General features: G+C 38.6%; 1 protein-coding gene across 1 annotated transcript in view; it reads right to left on the bottom strand.

The window, feature by feature from the left end:
* klf7b (Kruppel like factor 7b) overlaps nucleotides 1–25,952 on the bottom strand; it is an 80,082-nt gene that overhangs the window by 28,649 nt on the left and 25,481 nt on the right. The window contains exon 2 of the mRNA XM_028435994.1: nucleotides 614–1,265. Coding sequence (XP_028291795.1) covers nucleotides 614–1,265 — 652 coding nt within the window. The remainder of the gene's footprint in view (nucleotides 1–613; nucleotides 1,266–25,952) is intronic.

The raw sequence follows: 25,952 nt of genomic DNA, 5'->3' as shown, positions 1-25,952 counted from the left end.
CACCTTAGAATTGGCTTGTCTGATCCGCTCTAGACTTTGGAAGCAGACTTTCCTGTTTCGTTAAATGGTTAAAACGCTCCAGGATTTGACAATGTGAATGTGTCCTTAGCCGACATTCACGCTAATATGTGTCTTTTATCTAACTCTTTACACAACCCTGTGACCAAGACAAATAAAACATTTTTTCATATGATCCAGGCATTCACAATATTATGTGACATGTCAGATTTGATCTAAAATGTAGGCAATACAGTACAAGTAAAACTTTGACATTGAAAATCCTAAGAATGTCTAAAACTAGCATTATTGACACCGTCAATATAGCTAGTGAGTGGAAAGACGGTGAGTTAATGTGTTTTACCGGAAATAGTCATCATGAAAAGTTATATACAGTATTTCTGTTATGCTATATTTAGATAAATCTAAAAATCCTGAGGTGAGAAATGTAACTCAAAGTTTACTCTAGTCGGGAATGTTTACAGTGAATGTGACAAAAATGGGGCTTAGATATAACAAGGGACAATTTCAAAACAATATCCAAGGAATAGTAAAATAAAACTTTGTCTTGTTGTGAACCATGAGCAATAAAAGCACTTTCATTGTGTACGTTTACCTGTGTGGGTTCTCTGGTGTGCCTTAAGATGGGAGCTCTTGGTGTAAACTTTCCTGCAGCCGTTAAATTGACACCGGTGAACTCTCTTCTTGTTCTCTGGTCCGTCTAATCCCAGACTTCCTCCTCCTCCCTGCTCGCTGTCGCTGAGGGCTCCTCCTCGGCTTGGAGGGGAGGGCAACCCTCGGGCCGCCACCAGTTTAGCTGCCCCTAATCCTACCTTCTTTGCCACGAGTTTAAGTGTTAATGTGCCGTCTGCTGTCGCTGTGAGTGTTTGTGTGGGTTTGATAAGGTGCCGGCCGAGCTCTGGAGACGATGGCGGTGTTAAAGATGTGACAGCAGCACTGAGCTGTGCAGCACTGACTCCTCCGAGGACTTGATCCTTGGCTACTGTGAGAGTATCAGTCCCAGCTGCTGGGCTCCTGTTGGTACTTGGAATCTGGAGGATTTTTGCCTGGACTTTTGGGAGGGTCATTAGTAGGGGGGGTGGGCTGGGCTGATCAGGGAGGCTTGGAAGAAGGGGGTCCATCAGATCCTCATCACTGTCGCTGCCTTGCATGAAGGATGGTGCTAAGAGACAGTCCAGCTCCTCGTCAAACAGCTCTGAGAGTCGCTTTGGCTCTGTTTGAAGGTATCGCTCCAACTCTAGACATGTCTGCAATGAAAAGACACAAAGCATTACAATGTTTTACACCTGAATATTATTCATTCATTCAAAATGTTATGTGCTTTTAATCATGAGGGCCTTGCAATTATTGGAGCCCAGCTTGGACAGTGCAGAGCTGATCAAACAATTATATGTAGACATTCACACCAGCGTATTAAGAATGCAACATTAAGACGCATAGGTTATCGATAAATATTGCGCTATTCAGCACAATAGCAGCAATTATTCTTGAAGCAATTGAGTGTATTTTGATAAGCGAGAGCTAACTAAGCCTAGATGACAAAAATGATATCTGATCAAGAATAATGTCATTAAGAAAGGAATAGTTACACAATTTCCCACACATTAACAATTCCTGTCAACTGCTTATCCGGGTGATGAGGGCATTAAGGTTAGTCTTTCTGGGTTACAAGCCATCATCTTAGCTACTTCCACCATTTCCTTTGGAGGAATCCAAGAGATTCCCAGGCCTAGTGGGAGTTATAAACCCTCCAAGCAGTCACCTTAATTTGAGATAGTACCTTTCCCAGGACCTGGAGAGGGTACAGGTACAGGTTTCTGGTTGAGAGCCATGGCCTCAGACTTGCAAATGCAAAATTTCATCACACACACTCAGCTGCAAACAACCTTGGCAAGTGTTGGAGGCTGTTCGATGGAGCAGAAGAGGAGAACATCATCTGCAAACAGAGACCCATCCTGTCCTAACTCAGCTACGCCTAAATGTTCTGTCTATAAGAAGAGTTATGAAGTGAGCAGCGATGTAGAGCAGCCCTGCCAGAGTCCAATCAGGAACAAATCCAACTCAGTGCTGGTTATGCGGACCAAACTTTTTTTTTGTATAGGGAGTATTGGCATCTAGCACTTGTAAGGGCAAATCAACAGACTGCATGTAATCATTGACTTTTGCTTTCCCCAATGTGTGAAATCAACCAATATTTATACAAGTGAAAGGTTTAGTCAGGAAAGAATGAGTTTTTGAGCAAATGATGAATGAAAGAGTTTGAGGAGAGTGCTTTTCTTTAAACTGCAGGCCCATGAGAGACCCAGTTCATTGGCTATTTGTGTTCAGATACGCACTGCAGGCTTTATATTCTGTGCAGCTGTTGACCATGTCACCTGGCACACGGCGGTCCTGAGAGAGGAGGGATTTAGTCTGTGATTGATTGCTGCTGCCTGAGCAAGCTCTCCAGAGCCCTGAACTGTGGAGCCTTGCCTGTTTCCCTCTGCTCACCCAACTCAACCAGCCATGGAAGTTTTATCACAAGATCGGAAGGAGAGGAAAGAGGGACAGTCAAACAGTGCAAAGGAAAAAGAAAGCGCAATAAGGGAACATTCCCAAACCGGGGTGTTTATGCAGAGAAAACATGGACATCTGTGCACTTACTGCTATAGTCGTCACAGGCAGTACAACAGCAACAACAACAGTTGCTGGTTTGCTGGCCTTCAGTCAAGGGCATCTGCTACTGTGCCTCAAGGGATCTGAGCCAAAAACCTTTCAGTCACTAACCTACTTTCACAACCTCAAGGCTTCTTCTGCCGAAACTTGTATGTTTTCGTAAAGCAGGTGAATCGCGGACCAAGCTTCTGAGGTCTAGACGAAACGCTTGTTTCAATCTTGTTCTTTCTTTGATCTTTCCCACCAACAGCACAGGTTATTATTGGAAGTCAGGTTTCCCCGCCATGCAGCAGGAAACGCATTCAGCAGCAACAGAAGATCACGATCTAAAGAGATGAAAGTGAAGTGCATACACCTGTTTGACACAGATGTAACTGAAAAGAACCCTGATTAAAGTGAAAACGGAGGGCAACAGCTGAGGCTATGATAACAGTGTTTGACAGAGAAACAGATGTAAACCAGATGCTCAGACACCAAATCTCAAAGCAGCCGTATCGTTATTTTTTTGAAGGAAAGTAGGTTTAAAAACGTTTTGCTGGGATTTTCATACAAATATTATTGTGGTGAAATCTAGTATTTTATCATGAATCTTAAATAAATATACATATCCTAAAAGAATAACAGTTTTAAATTTACTACTGGTTTTAACACACAAGATCAGAACGACAACAGCATCGTGTGACACAAAACAATGAACCAGTCAAACAAGTAATGCAACCACAATACTGCAGCGTGTTGGTCCATTGTCAGGCCACATTACAACCTTAGGCCCTACTTCCTGTGAGGCAGAAGCTCCAACCACAAAATTCTAATACTGCCCCAAACTCACTCATAACCACTGGAGTAGTCCAGGATATAGAGCTGGTATGCGCTACATACCCAGTTATTTTCAGTCAGCAATGTGTATACCACTTCTAAAGCACCCTGATGTGCTTTATTCAGTATCTGTGAGCCAAATAGTGACATGTTGGTCGTGAACAAACAGGAGTGAAGAACAAACTCTTTGAAGTGAACAACGAGAGCCGTCTCCTGAATGGGAGCTGATTTCATTTAAGTTCATTGTAAAAGTAGCACATGGTTGGTAAATATAGCAAAGGGGAGGAGCTACACACAGCATGGTGAGTAAGGCACTGAACAGAAGCCAAAAGCGAGGGAAAGACAAAAAAGCAGAAATGCATTTTTGTTGTCATTTTGTGTATATTTCTTATTTAGTTTTGTATATTCCTCTGTTTCTTCGTGTGTGTTTGTAGTCGTCTTTGTGTGTTTTTATTTTCATTCAGGCTTCTTGTGTGGCTAGTAATACCTACAAACTGCTCCTGATCAAGTCATTTTATGATAGTAGCACACAATGATCCACACTACAGCGTGAATCAGCTGTTCAAAGAGACATTTTACTTAGAAATTACTGACTGGCCAGGTAAGAGAGTAGCTGTTATTCCTTATTATTCCCTAGTCCGTCCTAAGGAATAACGCATAGTTGCCACTTACACTTACTAGTCTGTGGGCCAGTATTACTTTAGAACATTCATAATAAACTAGAACTTTATTTTGCCGTCTTACATTTTACTGTTTAATAAAACAGATTGTTTAAAATAAAGGCAAACACTGAGAGTATCCCCACTTCTTCAGGGACCACTACACCATTGTCATAATGAAACATTGAGCACACAGAGCTTTACATTTAGCCATGATGTCCTGACACAGGACTAGCTCTAACTTATGATGTGTATGTGGTACTTATAAAGACTTAACTTTCCAATAACATTTTTTTATGGCTGCAATCCATTTGATTCATGTTTTATAAAACTTTCATAAAATACTTAAGCAGCTTTGATTCAAGATGAAACCTAAAGGTGTGGGTTTAGCTCCACAGGGTATTTCTTGTGATTCGATTTGCATGTTTTCCCTCAGAAGACAGCAGGCCGGATCATGTTCCGTCTACTCAGCACTTCCTTACAGCAACCTGGCTCTGGTGCCAGCCTGCAGCGTTTAGCCTCTGCTGTATCCTCGTGGAATGTGAATTTCCTGTGTTTGTCCAAAAGCTGTTGGCAGCTGAAAGGTCTCATCCTGACCCTCTGGCTCCTTCCACCTCTGTCTAAAAAAAAAAAAACCCAGCTACTATACAAATGCTTTTTTTTAAAGCTCCTGCTGGTTGATTCAGTCTATACAAGCAGGCCAGCTCGGCAGCTTTACACCCAATGAGTGTACACTCACAGAATGCTAAACATTTAGTCTCAACATCTGCCCAGAGCTGATAAACTTCAAACTTCATCTCATTTTAATTCTGCGTTTATTTAATTTTCTTAACAGAACATTTCTTCTTCAAGATTCACATTTGCATTTGAATATAATCTAAAGATTTGTCTTTGGGGGTGAATACATAGCTTCATAAGACAACTTGAAAACGATAAGCTTGTATGTTCAGAAACCCTTTAACCACATCTTTTGTTAAAGCAAAAGTTATGCCGGGACCAAACCTTCTAGTTAGCCTTTTCTCTTGATTTGGTCTTTGTTCGGTTTGTCTCATAATATTTTAAAGTTTAACATTATCAAGTGATTATATTTCAAAGAAAATCTATTTTTTTTTTACTGTACCACAGACTAGAACAGTCACCGTTACTGCGATGTATAAAACAAATGCCAACACTATTTGTAGTGATAAAAAAACACCAAGAACCTTCTTTTATTGCAGTGTTTAAGTTTCACAAGAATAATAATATTGATTGTTATTACTTTGCAGATGCATCAGCTGAAACAGTAATGCCTGTGTGCTGCACATTATTCAATGTCTTTGTGTCTCCTGGCAGAATTTGGACAGATGCTGAGGACTGTATGTGGGCGTGATGACAAGGACAGAGGAAGCCCTGAGCAGTGCAGGAGACGTGACACGGCCAGCAGCAGCTAGTGCAACGCCTCTGACATCACAAACATGACCTTCGCCTTCTCCTGTTCCTTGTACACAACCACAGATACCAGGTAGCAATGACATGTTGGACCTGCAGCGTGTGTGTGTGTGTGTGTGTGTGTGTGCCTTCTGCTCCCATGCTCTATCCCCCACCATATGGATAAAGGTCATATAAGGTCAAATAAGACCCCACACTGCACATGCACAGAGAATGCATGCACAGTGTTTGTAGTACGCCCTATGTATTTATTTATTCCAATGATAATAATAATAACTAAAACTGCACTTCCTCCCAAACAATGCAAATGAGGATGCATAAGCTGAACTCCTCGGAGTTAGTATTACCGCTTAAAGTCAGTAAATCCCTCAGTATAACCCCCCTAAATCAGAATAACCCCTTGGAGTCAGTGTAACTATCATTTTAAACCCTCTCCGTCAGAATTACTCGTCGGAATTAATATAACCCCTCAGAATCAGAATAACTCAACGGAGTCAGTAACACCCCTCAGAGTCAGTATAACCGTTTGGAGCCAGTATAACTCCTGTGGTACTGCTATAAAATGTATAAACCATGACCAACAGCAGGCATTTAACATGCATTTTCATTCAAATTAACTGTTTGTATTCATTTTTGCCACTTAATCAATATTTTATAGTATTCTGTACACTGGGGTACCATGGTGGGTACAATCAGACTAAATCTGAGATCTACATCATTTTAATAATGAAGTAGACGGAAAACAAAAGATCACTGTAATAACTAACAGTAAAGTGAATCTCTCTGCCCAGATTAACATAAGTGTGTCTTAAACTGTGAATATTTTCAATCACACTAACTTCTTCAGAACACGTGAAGCCAGAACAAACTCACAAAACAGGAGAACAAATCAAACCAAGGCCTTCTTGCTGTTAGAAGAGCTCACCACAACATCTATGGATGGATGGGAGTGATGGATTTAAAGCTCTCTACCCTCTTTTCTCTATGCGCTCTTCCTTTTCTTCGACGGGGTGTTTTACGACTCTTTCCTACTCGTAATTCATCCAAGGCAGGATTTATGCGAAAGCAGCAAAAGAAGTGCAGAACTTCGTTAAGGAGGAATAAAATAAAGTGAGTTAATAAAACTGTTGAGTGAGTCTTACACTTATAAACTGCTACTGGAGTTGCTCAACTGTAATAATGGATGCAAAGGAGCTGCAGTGGTATGTAAGCCTGTAGGTTATTTACGAGTTTGTTTACTTTCACCCAGTAAACTACTGTTTAATAATGGTGCACCTATTAAATCTGAGTAAGTTCAATTGACTGAAGATACATGATGTGACACTGTGATGAAGAGAACATGCAAACCCACCATACAGCTCAACTATTTCATGGTACATGAAAGCTGCAGTTGATTGAAACCCAGGCTATGAGTCAATATAACATGTTTTCATATCTCATTGAGTATTTACACAGTTGGTAGTGTTCATTTCACGCTCTTTCGAGATGCTTGGTCCAATAATGTAAGTTTATGAAGTCATGTAGTTAAAAGTTGCTGTACGTATGTAATGCATTTGATCCAAAAGCAGCAAATGTCTAAATATAGATCCAACGTTTGTTTACTTAGAAAACAGATATTAGGTGTGTGCGTGGTGTTCATGTGACCAGCTATGGTTTCACACTGAACCGATGAAATCAAGTAAAATGGATTTTCCTCTACTGTATCACATGTTGTCTTTCTGCATTTCACTTTTTCATTGAGTGTCCCTTTTTTAAAATAGCAACCAATGATGTGCAAGTGCTGGTTCTGTGTTAGTGTGTGTGTGCGTGCGTGTGTGTATGTGTGTGTGTACTTATCCCACAGAGACACATTAATAATGAATGCAGGAGCACTGGGCTGTAGATGGAAGTGCTAAGAGCTTTTGACAGACAAAGGATCATCGAGGACAGAGCTCGACAAACAGAGTGAAGTGGGTTCAACAGGAAAAGCTCCGTCTGTGTTTACACCCCAACAGTAGTGCAGCTATTACCGACATTTCCATCAGGACGGCAGTGGAATTAAGCCATTTACACGACTCTGTGAAGCGACACTTTCACTAATGATCTGCTCCACATATAGTTGACTGGATGAAGGCCACTAGAAGCACCAAACTCTAGAATGTTCAACTAGAGGTTTGGCCAAGTCGGTCCATTCGATGAACTTTGTATAACCTTTGTCAACCATTGGGTGTAGGTGGAGTTTGAGTTTTCACTTTTAGCAACACATGTCCCTCTGCCTAAAGAGAAAGATTACTATTGCATAGGACTGTGCGCTGAAGTTTGGTTATTTTATGGCACCGACCGAAATGCTTCCATACTACCTGGTATCTGTCCTACGTTTCCAATTTGTGGTACCTAGAAGTTAATCACACGTGTAACCTTACACCTGGGTTAGGCATAGGGGTGGAGGGGGGAAAAAAATCGATTTGCATAAGAATCGCGATTCTAATCTCCACAATTCTGAATCAATTTAAAAAATCTATTTTTTAAAAATCTAAAATATTATTTCTTTTTTTTTTTTTTCCAAGAAAGACTTTTATTCAGTAGATCCGCTTAGAGTCTTTACTCAGGAAACACTGTAAACTGAACATACAAATAAATATTAGTGTTCTCATAAATAGAAAATCAAACTATACAAAAAGTCCGCTAGCTTCATGCTAACATCTATGGGGAAAACCCATGTATATGCACATGCTAACATTTACCGCGATCAGCTGTGATTCATATAACACACCGTTTATGCTTAACTTTCACAAACACAGTATTAGGAGTGTTATCAAACAGTACACTTATACATATTCACAAGCATATGTTTTTTCAAGCCGAAAATAAAAAAACTTAGTTACTACGGCAACAGTGTTAGGCCAAAACACACAATCTCACCAGGAAACAGCATTGATCCCAACTTACAATGTATTACATAGACAGCACAAGGAGTGTGTGTTTTATTTTGTTTAGCATGAATAAATGTTCCCTTTTGTCCTTTTGTGTGATTACATCATTAGAATCAGTTTATTTAAAATGTGTACAAACTGTATTGTTTAATTATATTGTTTATAATTATAAGGAATAAAATTGGTAATGAAAAAAGTATTGATCAGGAACCGGTATTGAAGTGAAGCTGCCGGTGATGAGAAGTTTTAAACGATATCCAGCTCTACTATTGCAATTACCATCATCACAAGGGTAAAATTAACCTGTATCATGATTGTATTAATAAACTCTATACATTTACACAGAAACAGAGCTGCAAACCCTGGCTTTAACCACTAATAGTTCAGTATCCTGATCGTTTGACACACTAAAATCATAAGAACTCATTGCATCGAGACATTTTTTCAAATGAAAAGCAGACAGATGTAGCAGTAGCAGCAACATTTATCATCTGTCCAGGTATTATTCTCATAAAGTAGGATTTAATTGGTGAATTCAGGGATATGTGGTTGTAAAAAGAGCTGAAGCTAATTGTCACATGTTTGAGTGTAATACCAGAACCACACCGTATATGCACAGGGTCTGGTGTCTTGTTAAGGAATTAAATTAAATTAAAATCTATTGGCCTGATTGTCACAAAGTCACATGCTTTGGAGCGAAATTAGTTTTATTTCAGTTTTGTGCTGGATTTAGAGAAATTACTATTTGTTGTTTTGTCATTGCAACTTTATACTGAAAAACTGGTTTAAAAATGACTGTTATACTGTGGATAGTAAAATATGATCATATTTGGGTCTGACTGTTTTACTGTTGATTTGTTTTGGGTGCACAGCATCACGTTTTGTACATATTGTCTAAGTTTGAGATCAAATCTTTGTTCTTTGGCTTCTGAAAGAGATTTTCAGAAACAAAAACACTCTTCCGCTGATTCCCTCACTGCGAGTCATTTAGGGTGAGCTGGCTGGCACAAAATGGCGCTTAAGGACAGTTCTGATCGTCGGTCATATAAGGTTTACCAAAGCCTGCAAGAATGAAACTGCAGTACAGACTAAAAATAAACTGCACAGAGTGCCTGGAAATATATCGTACTTAGATAGATATATGCTACTAGTGTAAATCAATGATACTTATTGGTTTACATACACGATTGTTGGCATGGCATGATGCCTAAAAGCAGAAGTACATTTGTGAGAAATAGCTGAGTGACAGCTGGTTTTATGTAAACCCCCTCAACCGCCCACAACAGATCGCTGATGCTTCACTGTGTGTTTCCGTTCACAGCTTTTCAGTCTTTGGTCTAATTCTTTCACTACATTCCTCTTTTTTTTTCTTTCTGCGTGCATTCAAACGTGTTTATTTTCCCTCCACGCCTATAAGCCTTTGCCTTCAAATAATGTTTTTTTTTTTTCTCTGGGCTGTCTCCTACAAATAGGTCCTAATTAAAGCCTTTGGCTTCCATAAAGTCGTCTTTGAAGCTCTACCTCATGATGGATCTTCCTCTCTCCACACAGCAGGCTCTGATGCTTAATTAGCCACTCAAATGAAAAAGCAAAAAGAGCCTCTTTATTCACTTAATTTGCTGATGCGGTTGTGTACACCGAGTGTGAATGTTTGTAAGGGTGAGAAGAGCTTAATGTCTTCTAACTGATGTGTGTGAATAACAGATGTACGAGCAACTACAAATGGGAACCAGCTACGGCACGCTGGAGTAAATCAGATCATAGTGGAGGGAGGCATTGCTATTCCTTTCTCTTAGCGCTCCAATTTCCTTTTAAATCTCCTTAAAGACGTCAGATGTAATGGAGACTATATATGACTCCCTCCAGGACAATTGACAATGTCGTAGATCTCTATTTACCTGCGCTTTCAGCTAGCAGTTTAGCTTAGCGTCCCTCTTATTAGCTTAGCAATGCAAACTCTTGCTGAATGCTACACAGCTTTAAATAAGAGAAGACTGAGACAAATCAGATGAGCAGTAGTTTCCATACCTAGGGTTGGGAACCAAAACGCGGTACCAATATGGCACTGGTTCTGACGTAAATGATACTAAGCATTTTGGTGCACCGGTATCATTTATTTAAGTATCCGTTTGAGAACCGGAACCGTTTAAAAAATACAGAGTAGGCTCCGGCATCAGAAAAAACCCAACCGATACCAAACCCTATTCATATCTTCAACAAATTCCTGAACTACAAAAATGTTTTTTTCCCCACGAAACACACAAACTACATTTCTTTTTGATTGAATAAAAAAAAAAACTTGGAATCCTAAAGCGAAACGTTAAAGGGGTGACATAAAATACATTTCACCATATGTCCGTATAAATAATGGAGCCTGTACTTTGGATATCCTATAAACAGTGTCTATGGAAACAATGCTTCCCTCATGCTCTGCACCGGATACAGAGCCAGCTGCAGTAATGAGCCTAAATCAACCTGCTGGACAGGGACCAACTCACACTACCTTTCCTTCCAACAATCAATCCTACAGTTTCCAATACCCTCATGTGATCTCTGCAGATCCTCAGTTATTTCTGTGCCTTCATTGTAGGGCTGGACGATTATGGCCAAAATGGTATTCAGGATTATTTTGATTAATAATGTAATCAGGATTATAATCACAATTATTTATCATGTTGGAAAAAAAAGCTGTGTTTTTAAACAAACAATATGTGTACAGTTCACAGTGCAAAATGAAGCTTTAAATAAGAATTATACAAATAAATAAATAGTATTTAAAATTTACCAAAGGCTAACTGAATAAATGCATTATTAAAGAATGCAGAGTCAGTATTTTTAAATATAAATATTGCATGTGTTGTTCATTTTGCTTAAATTCATTAAAATATAAAAATAAGAAAATAAATGTAAATATTGCAGACGATCAGGTTAATTTAATCGTGTCGACCAAAATCATGATCACAATTAAAATTTGATTAACTGTGAAGCCCTACTTCATAGATTTCTAAGCTAGAGAAATTTGAAATTTAACATTCAGACCAAAGCAAACACTTAAGGAACCAATGCACTTTAAAAGCAACTGTAATTGTAAAACATATATTACACAGATACTCAAAACATCAACTTGTTGTAGAATTAGCCTACGTGAACCTGTCTCCATGTGTTCCTGCTGATCTTTCTTTGTGTTTCCTCAGAGATCCATTTATTCTTTGCACTTCCTCTTTGATTAACAATCTTTCTTTTGTTGGAATTAACCAATCTTCTATACATACTTGTTCTCATTAAACATCCTAGAAGCACAAAGAAAATGGTTCCCGTGTTATAGCTGCTATTAAAGAAACCACTTTAAATGATGGCGTTGTGTTTGTGTAAACCCGCATGTTTAGCTTCCATCTCACTTTGCTCTGATTGAAAAGGCACCTCCACAGGCGGACAATCCCACGGGGACGGATGTGAAAAGCTGGAGGAAGCTTCAATAAAAAGAGGTTAATGGAGGCGAGACCTGATGGGATGATGAGGCAGACTTGGATGTGAGCGAAGGTCAGTCTGGACAAACCCAACATGGGTCAAGCTGTAGCCGCGACAAAGACCGACTGAGTGTAAAGTTGCCTCTTTGATCAGCGGCTCAATTGTTGTGCAATAAGAACCAAAAAAAAACAGTACCAGCTGTGGATGAGCAGAAAACCAACACATTGTATTTGGCTTTAGGAAGTCCAAGATCAAGCATTAACAACAAATGTCCCGACTAATGATTTACACCAAATGCTGAAAAAAATCTGAACCTTAAAGTGAAAAATGAAATAAACAGATCAATGTTTTGCCAAATTATATTGGTAAAAATAAACCTAACAATTCTCCTTAGCAGGCACGTCAATATAAAGGCCTTTCGGATCAATAAAGTCCAACAGAGAAACCAATTCTGCCTACAGAATGATTTTGCACATGGAATCACTCTTCTTTAAATAAATCCCTGCATATTTTAGATTGCCTGTGATCTGTATGTATGTAAATGATATACATGGGCTGCAATATTTTAAGAATTTCACATGTTTCCTATCTAGGATAAGCTTCTTTTTTTTTTAGATCTGCCGGCTTTGATTTATATATCTGTGGCCCCTGAACCACATCCTCTGCTGTAAACTTTAGATAGTGTCATTAAAACCTCTTTAAAGCCATATCATCCACCCTTAATCTGCAATTTATTTCAAACTATCACAGGAACAAGGTACAGACACAGATATCAGGACATAATAAAACATTTAGGTACAAAGAAAGGTTTTCTTTTAAGTGCGTTCCTCTGTGTTTCTACATTAGACGGAACACAAAAAGAAACCCTCGAAGCCAAAGTCCTGATTAGGTTTGATGTTGCCAAAGTGCATTTTAAAGAAACACATCATTAAATTCTACACAAATGGTATTGCATTCATCCTCTCCCAAGCAAATTGTTGGGTTTAATCTAAAACTAAAAAAAAAAAAAAAACGAGATGGAAATAAAAAAGAGGTCAGGGAAACAGCTGAGAGCCAATTAAACAGCAGTGAACTCAAGAGATGGAGACAAAGAAACACAAAAAAAAGCAATGAGAGAAACACACACACAGAAAGAGGGAAACGCACACACGCCGTGCATCACCTCCGACCTCTAGCCTCAACCAATGAAATTTTAATCAACAGCCTCTGATGGAGGCGAGCACTCAGACACTCCTGCTGTGTAACTGCTCTCCCTCCCTCCCTCCCTCCCTCTCTCTCTTTCTATCTTCTATCCATTCTCTCCATCTTTTCATGCTTGTGAGCCACAAATTCTCCATCACCTCCTCCTCCTCCTCACCTTTATAAACGCCCACACTCTCCTTTCCTCCCTCACACACATCTTTCTCCTCTGCCTCATTCATAAAGCAAAGGTCACATGGCCGCCTTCCTTCTCTTCACCTCACTCTGCAGTTTTGTTTCCTCTTTCCCTTCCTTCCCGTTCCTTATTTCACTTCACTTTACAGCAATGGACATTTTTGATTTGTTGGACATGTAGAATGAACGAATGAATCAGAACTCATTAGGAATGGGTGTATGTGCCAGTTGGGCATCTATTCTGACTGTTTGGACTTCTGATGGCTTCAGGGTTGGATTCAATTACATTTTTCAATTACAATTATGTCTTAAATTATCCGTGTTCAATTACGATTATGGTGACATGCAATTAGAATTAAAATGACCAATCTTATTTTTCCCTGGAAGTCAATTACAATTACAATTACATTCTCAATTACTAAAGTTCAGTTACAATTGATCACAATTATTGAACCTTTAATTAATAACCCCATAAAACGTAGCCTTCCTCTTGTGTTAGCTTTCTGTTAGCGTCTCCTATGATAACAGGTCAGTTTGACCCATGTCTTAAATAAGCTGTAAAATACACACAAAAAAAATCTATCATCTAATTTGTTTTTCATCTCTTGGTTACTTTGTTATGCTTCCTAATCAATGAAAATATTGGTTTTAATATTTTTGGTGTGGGCGTCTGAGCCTTTTTTCTGTCAGTATACCCCTAATTTTAATTATTTTTTTTTAAATAGTAAAATGATCCTAAAGAGAAATGACAGGTGGTGGGAACACTTGATATGATACAAATTTAAATAATTAACTACACATTTGTAATCCATAGAACTGTAACATGGTTCCACAGGTTTGTGTTTTAGATCAATTGCAGTTTTTATAGAATTTCCATGCTAATTATAAAGTCAATTAAGTGAACTCAATTACAATTCAATTCCGATTACGTCATAATTTTAATTAATTACCAATCACGCGATTACAATTATAATTGACCCCAACCCTGGATGGGTTATTGCTCTACTGTAATGCAAACTATGATTTCCATCCAACCCCTATCAGTCGTGTTACAACACAGCATCAAAACCGTGAGAAAACGACTGATAAAATTACAAGTGTGATGCTGGAGATGGTGAGCTGAACGCAAGGGAGAAGACTTCACACATAAGCCTCTTACCGATCAACACATCTTGGTGCTTGGAGTGTAGGGTATAGTCATCAGCCTGGCGCCAAAGCCTGCACCATGTCCTGCCTGTGTGTCTGCATTCTGACCGCACTCTGAAGTTATTAATATTGTGTATGAGTAGCGGGAGCATCACGCTGTTAAAGAATGAATGAATGGATGGAGGCTGAACGTTTTTGTTTGGTCTTTGGTTTCTATGTTTTACCTTCCTAAAGCAGGGTACACACATTAAGACACTCGGGCTGCCTATCCAACAAAAGATGATAACGGCGGATTATTTTATGTTTTATAAGATTATCCTGTGGTCTGAGATGTGTTAAGAGTGAATTTGTTTGATTTGTTTTGAATTCTGTAAATATATTTTTTTTGTTTGATTTAACTTGTTCAATATTCAAGACCAAACATTAAGAGTTTGTGAAAAGCCGACAACTCCCGAGTCGTGATGTGATTTATGATGTGGAACAATCAAGAAGCGAGCTGACTGTGAAACACGTAATGTTGCGTTCAAAGGCAAGTCGAAAACCCAGCATTTCCAGGTTGAAAATTTCAATCTTCATCTCAAACATGGCTGACCCATTTTTTTCCCCCATCTTCACCGAGTAGGAGCACTGACTTCAAGTGGTGTTATTCAAAAAGAAAGTCAGAAAATCCCGAGTTCCAAGTTTCTTGGAACGCAGCATCAGAAAACGTTGTTAGATCTCGTTTGATTTCCTGTTTGCTGTGTTTAGATCATCGGAGCACACAATGATTTCTTGATTTCTTATCTTCCCGTGTGGGGTCTGTAAAAATATTTACTTCTGATTTAGAAAACCTATATCTTATGTGTGTAAAGGCTGGGATACACTGTGCAATTTTTTTAATCGTTCGTACTCAGCTCCAGCTCAGACTCGTGTGCAGAGTCTGAATGTGCGCAGCTCACGATGCATGTTCCGACACAACCTGACTGCTCACACTGAACATTCATACACGACACGTCGGGGTCTTGTTTCCGGAAAATGCGACGTACAAATTAGAAGAAGAAGAACTCTGAAGTGTAGCCATTAAAACAGCCGAAGAACAAGAACCCGGAAGTGGAGAGACACTTGCAAATCTCAGCAAAAAGCAACGTGATGGACCAGGAACTGGCAGGACAGACGTGGTACGATCCGTCAATTTTACAGCGGTCCTACGGTGTTCGCGCGTGCGCAGCGTGAGAGTTTGAGGTAAGCTGGGTCGTGGCACTGCTTCAACTGTAGGAGCGGCTGGACACACGATCTAGCAGAAACTCGCAACAATCCCACAAAATAGACGCACGAGTCGAAAATCGGCTCAAAATGGGCCAAAAACCGCACAGTGTATGCATGCATTAACCAGCTTACGTTCCTCCCAACAGGCATTTTTGAAACTCCCTACTGTATATGCGAAAGCCAGGTCACTGGACCCAATTGCATAAATCTCACTAAATGTACAAACTAAAACCAAATAAACCGGCAAGTTTGACATGCAGCTGTGAAAATGAGAACTGTCTGTGCAGCAGCTGTTTGATATTCTGGGGCAAACACATTCATTGTTTTTGAGCGATCTGCCCGTGTGCAGAAGCCAGGTCACGCTGAACCTCGACCACCGCAAAGAAATACAGTCAGCTAAAGCTCACTTAAGTATGGATGAATGAATGAAACGGTGAACAGACGGGAATAAATCGTGCTGGGAGCTGATTGCTTCATCCAATCAGATAACAGCTCTGTAACGAGTGCCAGGGAAGAACACAGTTGTTCCTTTATAATGCACGTCACACCATTGTGTGGGCGTATGGTGGGTTAATTATCTTTGGGTTATTATTCGGAGTTAAAGGAGAAAACTGCCAGTTTTTACATCTGTTAACTTTAGTTAATTAATTATTCCAGCCAACAGCTGTTAATGAATGTTATGTAGCACATGTTTTGTCTTTTTGTGCTCAGAAAAGCACAATAATTGTCAGGGTGGACGTCAGAAAATCTCACAGCAGAGGCTACGAGGCAACTGTTCACCTTTGACCTCCCAGCAACGCACGCAGGCACACACGTCCACTTTCACTTTTACAGCGTGTGGTAATTAAATGCAGAGACATTAAAATAATTAACGGCTTGATCAGACTCAGACCCACACATGCACGCAGCCGTTCTAAATCTCACAAGCAATAAAAGGGAAAGGCAGGTACACACTTTTAATTTGAAAAATTACTTAATACAGCTTAACAAGGTTCACGGCCCTTCCTCAGCTGACAGTTACAGTGTGTGTGTGTGTGTGTGTGTGTGTTCTGATCATTTCATTAATTGGCTGAGATGGAGCAGGTCGAATCTGTGGCCCAATCATCTGTTCCTCTGTCTTTTGTTCTGTTAATGAAGCCGTTCTCTGTCTGTGAGCAGCCGTTAGTCATGTGGGACACACTGTCCTCACTGAGCCGTTTGTCCACCGGGGGAAAAATGAATAGTCTGACTGTCCTCATATTACATATTACAGCCACTTCCAGACAAACACAGACACAAATAGTCAATTTTACTTTGAAGAATGTACGATTCATCGAAATTCGATTACAATTTTGATTACACTCAACGATTACAATTATTCTAATTTTTTTATTTTTTATTTTTTAAATCATACATAAGTTTCATTTGCTAAATAAAACGAACGATTTACGTTTTACTCAAGGGAAAAACTATTATAAATACTAACTTTGAGTTGTTTAATGCACACGCATGCAAGCTCCTCCCCTCTGCCCCGCCCCTCTCAAAGCTAGCCTCGCCTACAGGCCGACACAAGGACAGTTGTTGCCAGCGGCCTTGAAACATGGCAGAAGAAACGCAGCAAAAACACTTGGTAAACAAGCAAGGCAAGTCATATTCTCTTCTATGGGAACACTTTGGGTTTGATAATGAAAACCTAGAGCAAAGACACATCACGCACAAGAAGTGTTTTGTTTTGTGCAAAAGTGAGCATACTTGATTTATGTGTTTGAAGGATTTTATTTATGTTTAATGAATATATTTTACATTGTTTTGTACAAAAATAAATAACTTTTTGGTTGACAAAGTAGGGATAGACCGATATGGATTTTTATGGATCAGCCTTAGCCGATGACTGACACAAACTGACAATTTTCTACACAATGATGATAACAAATGGTACAAGTAAAAAAGGTGAGGTAGAACAACAAGTAAAAAATATTTAACAAATATTAAAAACAGTTGTTTTTAAAGTAAAAAATATTTAACAAATATTAAAAACAGTTGTTTTTAAAGTAAAAAATATTTCTGCTCTCTGTAACTTATGCGGATCGGCGAACACAGCAGCCCTCGTCGGCCGATGCCGACTCACGTAAAAATCGGTAATAGCAGCCTATCACTATGGCAAATAATCATTTGAATAATCGTGATTTGAATTCTGACTAAAATAATCGTGATTATTATTGTTTCTATAATCGAGCAGCCCTAATTCCAACCATTAAACTATGGCTCTACAAAAACTAAACTGATAACTAACAGACGCGCCTATTTGCTGAATATCACACACTTCTATTTGGTCGGAAGTTTGGTACCAAAGTGGTTAAGTTGATAGATTGTGCAAATCTTTGACAAGTACCGGTACTATGTCAACTTTTCAACGGACAACACTTTGAAAATCCCTTATTCGAACAATAATATCCTTGTGGTCACATGCAGACCTAGTTTATGTCCATTTGTGTTTCCAGGTTTGATGAAAGAGATTGAATTATCCTCTGACCTAACAGCAATGTGGATGAGGTAATTATTACTACTTTCTAAAAACCATATCAAAAAGTCGATCTATTATAGGAGGGATCTTATTTAAGTCTATGACAAAAAGGAGTTACTGACTTCCTTTATTGTAACAATAAATCAATAATGATCTTCCCTGTCACTCCTTCCTCTGTTCTGCACTTATGTTGAAAGGGTTTATGTGATTCAATTAACCGACTTCTTATTTATACTCCATTGTCCTCTTTGCATCTCATTTCACTGTTCTGCCACAGTGACTCTATTTCCCCCATCGGGATGATTAAAACCTGCCTCCATTTAATTTGAGAATAAAGCAGTGAATAAATCTCACACAGTTTTCTCGTGTAAATACCGCTTCCAACAGACAAATCTATCGGAGGTGCTCAAAGAAGTGCCTTTGTAAACCGCAGATTAAGCCCCGTCGAACACTTGACTTTGGGGAGAGCCATTGACTGCTAAAGTTGAATGAGGGTAAATGTGAGAGGTAAAGAGACACTCGTGCCAAGAGCTGTGACTAAAGCTTCAAGCAGTCCCACATAGATAGAGGACAACTGGATAATAAACAACACAGTGATGTTTAGACGCGAAGGAGGACCTGTAAATCCTGCGAGTGCTTTCATTCACATTTTAAAAAGATGAATTCTTGTCTAGACAAAATGTCCCCTTCAGCGCTTTCACTGCTGATCAGAATGTGAATGAAGGAGGAATATTTGTGACTAGGGCTGGGCACTATATCGATTTTTATTTTGGTGATATAGAAAATTACAATATTGCCTATATTGATATAGAATTTTATATATATATGTATATTTATAGCTTATTTTTGCTTTAAAACACTTGTTTTAGGAGTCGGTGTTTTCACTACTTCTCAGAAGAGCATTAAAGAGCACAGTTTCACTCACACATGCTGTCCTTTATAAGAGAAAGAAGCCAAAAGTGACACATTTTGTGCAATGGTTTGTTAATAAAAATGTGGCATTTTGCATCAGCACATTAAACCCTGAATTGTCTTTCTGGTCAGGCTTCATTTGAATTAAAATGATCAAAATTTATATTGTATATCGCCATTTTGAGAAAAAATATAGAGATATGATTTTTGGTCCAGGCTTTTCAAATGTTGGCCTTCGCATTAACTGAAAACTAAAACCTAACGTTTAAAAGCTCATTTCTATTATTCTATTGATTGTCCCAAGTTCAAAATACGTTTTTATCATTGCTTATATACTTTCACTCTTGGAAGCTGGTTTGGATGTTTCGCAGCACTTTAACGGGGATTTCAAAGTGAAGAATCAGTAAAAAACAAAAAAAAAAAGAAAAAACAATAATTACGAGAAAAAGAAAAAGACACATAATTTAGATTAGATTAAAGTTAGCCATGAACTCACCTAAAAGTCCCCTAAAACCTTCTTTTATAACATTGTTTAGTTGAATCTCAGGAAGCAGATTGTGAGATGGTGGTACTGCCACTTTTAGCTTGGTCGATAAGTTTCCTCAACGCAAGTAAACACAGATGAAATCAATGCAGGGGTCGGCCCCTCCCCTGTAGCTCAGTGACCAATCACTGTCCTTGTCTGATTATCATGTCCATCAGTGGTTCTCAAACTTTTTTGTCTCAAGTACCCCTTTTCTCTTATTTCTGAATCCAAGCACCTTCTATGTCTGAATACTACATTTTGCTTAGAAAACTAATAAAAAACAACTATAGAGCACAATGATGGAATGAACATGTTTTATAGAATCTCATTTTGTAAATAAGTGGAATAAAACTGTATTTAGTGCAGTGATTTCCATCCTTTTTTGGATCGTGACCCCATTTTCATATCAAGAATTTCTGATCATGATTGAGCTTAAGATTTTTTTTTTTTTTTTTTTACTGCATTTGAGTTAAACTTCATTTATATTTCACAAAGTGAAAGTATAGACATACAGGTGTTAAAAAATTAGAAGAATAATGATTAAAACATCTCAAAAATCTATTTCATTTTTTCAGAAATTTCAGATGACCCACATGGGGTCCCTACCCCAAGGTTGAAAACCACCGATTTAGTGGCTCCTGAATAGATTTATTTCTATATATTTTTTTTATCATTTACAGTCATTTCACGCCTGGGTTGGGACCAAGACTCTTTTTTTTTTGTTGCTTTTCCTCTCTCCGCTACCCCCTGTAGTGCCATCACGTACCGCTAGGGGTACACGTACCCCCATTTGAGAAATACTGATGTACATGCACATTGACGTAGAAATCTCAGTATTCGCTCCTTATCAAAGACGTAAATTGAGCAGCAGTGTTCATCATACGCAATAGAAGATCTTGGGAGTGTTAGGGCTAGTGTTTGCTGCTGATTTTAAATGTTTTTGCTGCTGATTTTAAATGTTTTTGCTGCTGATTTTAAATGTTTTTGCTGCTGATTTTAAATGTTTTTTGCTGCTGATTTTAATGCTCTTATTGATTTTTGAGCTGTTGAATATTTTCTGTTGCACTTCTTGATCATGTAAAGCACAGTGAGTTGCCTGGTGTATGAAATGCGCTATACAAATAAATTTGCCTTGCCCTGCCTTAAAGTGAAGCCCCGCCCCCTCACCCGGAAGCACCGAAGCGACCGGACCACATCGAACATAATTTGTCCCCATTATCAGACAATTCTCAGTCACTCCCAGCGCAGAAACAGAATGTTGGAGATCTGAAAGCAGCCTGAGGGTTCACAGTCGGGCGCAGCAGTCATTAGTTAGTAAGGTCACCAGTTTAATTAAAACACCATAACCTGCCCATTGTGTTTCACTGCAGAAACCGCCCCCAGGGCAAACTGGTTCCCATCATTTAATGTCAAATATCATTAAATCTACTCAGACTTTTCATTTGACAAGCACACACACACACACACACACATATATATATATATATAGGAATATATATATAGCCTTCTGTTTGCTTTGTGGGCGGGGCTAAAGTGGCTCTTATGATGCTAAATATTGCCAACCCTCGTCATGAACAGATGGCTTTATCTGTATCTGCATTCTAATTTGAACATAATCAAGTCTTACATTAATCATCTGTTTTTACTGTATGGCCAAATGTCTTCTTTATGAAAATCACACTGAGAAACAAAACTGGAAGCACACAGACAGAATGTGCTGTATTTGTTGTGTTTATATGAGTAAGGAGCTGTGTTGTGTATTTCAAATGGAAATTCCCAAGCTTCCTTATATATATTTTTTTTTTTTTCTCAAAAAAAATACAAACCGTAATGAAAAAAATCCCCGTCATCCACCAAACCCGTGAGATGTTTAACTGCAGCGTTTGAAGGTTTAGTTGGTGATTATGACTGCAGTGAACCATTTCATTCAAACATTTCCCCCTCAGTGTTTTGCGAGGCAGAAAAGACAAACTGTACTACCTGACTCGTAATTTTGCAGACTAAAAATATCCTGCGCTGACTTTGCCTGCTGCAACTACTCTCTGGGGGAAACTGCAGTAAGAGCGCAGACAGTGCAGAGGAACGTAAGCTAGATATATGCAGCGCAGAGTAGCTTTCAGTGTGAAATGCAGGCATCCAATAAGTCTCCTAATAGCTTTTGTTGTTCGTATGAAATCTTAATTATATTTAATGATTCCATTAAAAAAAAAAAAAAATGATAATGAGAATGATTTCAGAGAAAAGTAATCACATTTCAAAAATCAGTGATGACTGAATGAATGGTGAAATAAAAGCAGAATGTTTTCATTCATCAGTACAAATGTGCACGTTAATGATACACTCCAGTGGTGTAAGTGTATTAACTAACATCCAGTCCTGAATGGTAGCAGTCTGAATCATAGTCATTCATCATAAAAATGTATTCACAGAACAGGAAAGCCACATTAGTGCGATTATTATGTGTTTTTTTTTTTCCTGCTATTTTGTTATTTTTTGGGAACTAGAGTTGGGAATCAATTGGTAATATTAATATTTTCAAGCATGTACAGTGTTTTCTCTTTCTCACTTTAACATAATGATGTCCTTGAGGTTCTATGAACTAGTTTTGTGCTGCAATTGTGTGCCAAAAATGCACAATTGTTCTAAATAATCTCAGTTGGCGACTACAGTAAAAAGTATTCATTCTTTTTCATGTAAACACATATTTTCAGCAAAATATTTACGAGACAAATTAAATTAAGAAAGAAAACTCCACCGTATGATGCATCATATTACAGCTGACTGATTACAGGCATATCTATAAAGACCATTAGTATTGGAAAGTGACATTAAAATGATTGTAAAATGCAGAGGTTACACACAATCACACATGATTACTGCATGTCTTCACTTCTTGTCTGTCATTTTTTTTAACGCAGTGCAAATCCACCCTGCAGCTGACCACATGAAACCATTTGTTGGACTGGTTTTAATCCCCCGGCCAAGTGTGTGACACCGTGACTAAAAAGATTACAGCATACTCTGCACTCAACAGTCAACTAGCGTTACATGGCACACACACGTCCACTGAATGAAGCGTATTTACCCAACGTCTCATTGAATCCAGAGAGCGTGAACTTAACTCAGCATCTATTGGTGGACGGAGACAGAAAAACACATTCTACTTATTTTAATGAGTAACACAGGTCACAGAGCGTCAGTCACACTTATGGATAAGTTCATCTGCTTGGATTTGGGATCTTCCCTTTGGGTTCTGTTTTGTTTTATGCATTACATAAAAAGAAATCAAGCAAACCATAATGAAGTGCTGGATGTCAAGTGAGAATTTTCACTCTGCTCACTGGTAAGAAGAGCCTGAGGCAAAAACCAAAGTGTACGCAGAAGATCACCGTTCTCTAGGAAGGTTTCTGTATGCCAGAATGTAATGGAGGTAATGAACCCTGGTATCCAACTTTATGTGTCACCCCAATGTGCGGCAGAAAGGAGCCTCAGAATGAAGTCTTGTGGTTCTCAAACTGTTTTGGCTCCAGTACCCCATTTCTCTTATTTCTGAATCCAAGTATCCCCTTTGTCTGACTACAACTATTTAAAAACAACTATAGAGCATAATGATGGAATGAACAAGTGATAACACTTTTTTTTTGTTTGAGCTCATATATACATATATTATATATATTCATATATATACTGCATTTTAGCTGAACTAGATACTGCATATATTTAACAAAGTGAAAGTATAGAAAATTTAAAAAAATCTATTTCAATTTTTCCAAAATTCCAGACAACCCCACATGGGGTCCCGATCCCAAGATTGAAAAACACTGATTTAATGGCACCAGAATAGATTTATTTCTATAGTATTAATCACTTCCAGTCACTTTGTCAATTTTCCACTTGTGCCATGGCGTACCCCTAGGGGTACACGTACCCCAATTTGAGAAAGACTGCTTTAGAGGGTCCTATTTTGTCATCTTTTGTTACCTTATATGAATTTGACAGTTTAAAACATTACAGAATCAGGTGATGTCTTAATCATTCAGTAGACATTAAGATGGTAATTATACAACATTAAAGGATCTATATCATGCTATTTTAGACCTTACAAAGTCAACTACAGACACACTAATTTATGAAAAAATATGATCTTTAAACCCGGAAGTTGAGACGCACGGTCCATGCTTTATGGCATGTATGTTCACTGTGGAGGCGTGGCGCCGGCAGCAGGCACCTCCTAGAGGGGGCGGTTCAGACTTTAGTGACATCAATTGCGGAGGGATTGCTGGATTTTCAGAAGAGGGCGGAGCAGCAGATGCAGGAAGGAAGCCCAATAATACTTTGGGGGTGTTTTTGATGAGGAATTAACATTTTAACAAGGTTAAAAGCTCAAAAAAAGTTGATTTAGCATGATATAGGAGCTTTACACAAAAATCTGAAAAGTTTCCGAGTTCATGAAAACTATTAAGAAAATACATCTTATAACAGTTTAATAATGATTTCACTTAACTTACTCTATACTTGAACATTGGAAACTATCTTTACTACTTTTTAATTTTAGATATAGGACAGTAACTATTTGTCACCATATAATAATAAAATAGAAGTTAATTTGTTCTTAAATTATCCTTCCCACATATTGAACCACATTTCAGGAAGTGCTATCTGGATCAGTGATCCTGATCATGATATCATGAAACAGGATTTGACGATGATTGACAGCCTTGGATCTTGCGTAGCTCTCTCTGTGAATAGCATAAGCAGTTACGTTGTGAAGGAAAGCCGAGACGCCATTAAACTTTTCCGTTCAGTTTTTTCGTCTTTTTTGAGCTACTAGTACTAACCTCTATGATCTGATCATCTGAACAAAACATTGGGAGAATTTCCAGTGGGAAACATACTTAAGTTCGTGGCGTAGCTGGGCTGCGTAAGTCATCAGGGCAGTAAGCTAAATGGGCGGGGCGTGTTACCAGGGCTCCTCCCACCGGACCCTACTGCTCGGACTGTGACTCCAAATGACGTCAATGTTGCAAGATGGCAGCGCTCCTAAGCTCTGAATTTTGGCTTCAAGAAGGTGACAGTGCACGCCCACTGGTCCAAATGTATGGCCACCACCATTTTTTTCCATGAAATACGCAATCCAGATCTGATCGAGGTAAGGGGAACTGAGGAACCAAACTGACATAACGGTCAAATTTCATAAAGGTTGGTCAATTACGAACCACAATGTGAATTTTTGAAATTTCACCAAAGATGAGAGATGGGGATTATTTAGATTTTTTAAAACTGATACAGGATCAGCATATTGATCCAGATCCCATCTAAAATGTAATTGAATATTCCATGGCGTAAGGTCTATCTTTAGTTAAAATTCTGTCAAAATCTGTTATGCGCTTTTGACGTAATCCTGCAATCAGACAAACTAATAAACATCAGAGAAAATATTACCTTCTTGGTGAAAGTAAGAAAAAAAAAAAAAAAAGACATTACGTAGTTGTTATGCATTATTATTCCATGACTAAACAGTGTTCTTACACACTGTACACGCACGCAGGAACCTGCTGAGACTGTGACACAAATTTAAACACACAATGTAGGATGCCAGGTTTTTAAAAGGATTACCAGCAGCTAAAGGTAGGATTTCATCTGTAAGAATCATATTGTATATGATATTGTTATATACATATATACACTCATGACGACCAGGGTTGTAATCAAGACTACATCAATGCTACATGTTGATGTGACATCTAGGCCTTTGATTTGTTTGATTTATAGCCACTTACTAATCTCTTTCCATTAATTGTGAATAGGTGTGAGGCTTTATTTCCACATATTTTATTCACTGAATGTCAGAAAATCAGACTATTAAATCATATTAAAAGCTGAGACTTGTCAGAAAGGCAGATCCTACGATCAAATGTGAGTGAGGTGAAGAAATCATCCCGAGCTGGAGTCTGATGTCCTTTCAAAAGAAAGAATAAACTCAGACCGGCCAGACATTTGCTTTCAGATCAATAATTAAGTCTCTGCTTTTATGACGGTTGAAATTTAAGCTGGCTTTTTCTGTGCTGGACTGATCTTTGTTATTTGGTGAGACACCCGAGGGCAGGCTCGTGTGGGAATATTTAAAGATGAAAGGACGTTTGGTCATACCTGCAGCTGGCTGTGTTAAAGGCAATATAATAACATGATAAGACATTTCCTCAGAGAGCTCCGTTTTCATAAAAGTAATGTCAAGCTTTATTATTCAGCCTGATATACGAAGAACCAGGCAGGTTCCCTGGTGACCATTT

The sequence above is a fragment of the Gouania willdenowi genome, chromosome 21 (assembly GCF_900634775.1).
Source record: "Gouania willdenowi chromosome 21, fGouWil2.1, whole genome shotgun sequence".
Taxonomy (NCBI): domain Eukaryota; kingdom Metazoa; phylum Chordata; class Actinopteri; order Blenniiformes; family Gobiesocidae; genus Gouania; species Gouania willdenowi.
Note: the sequence above shows the minus strand (reverse complement) of the source record. Positions and strands in the feature narration are given on the sequence as shown.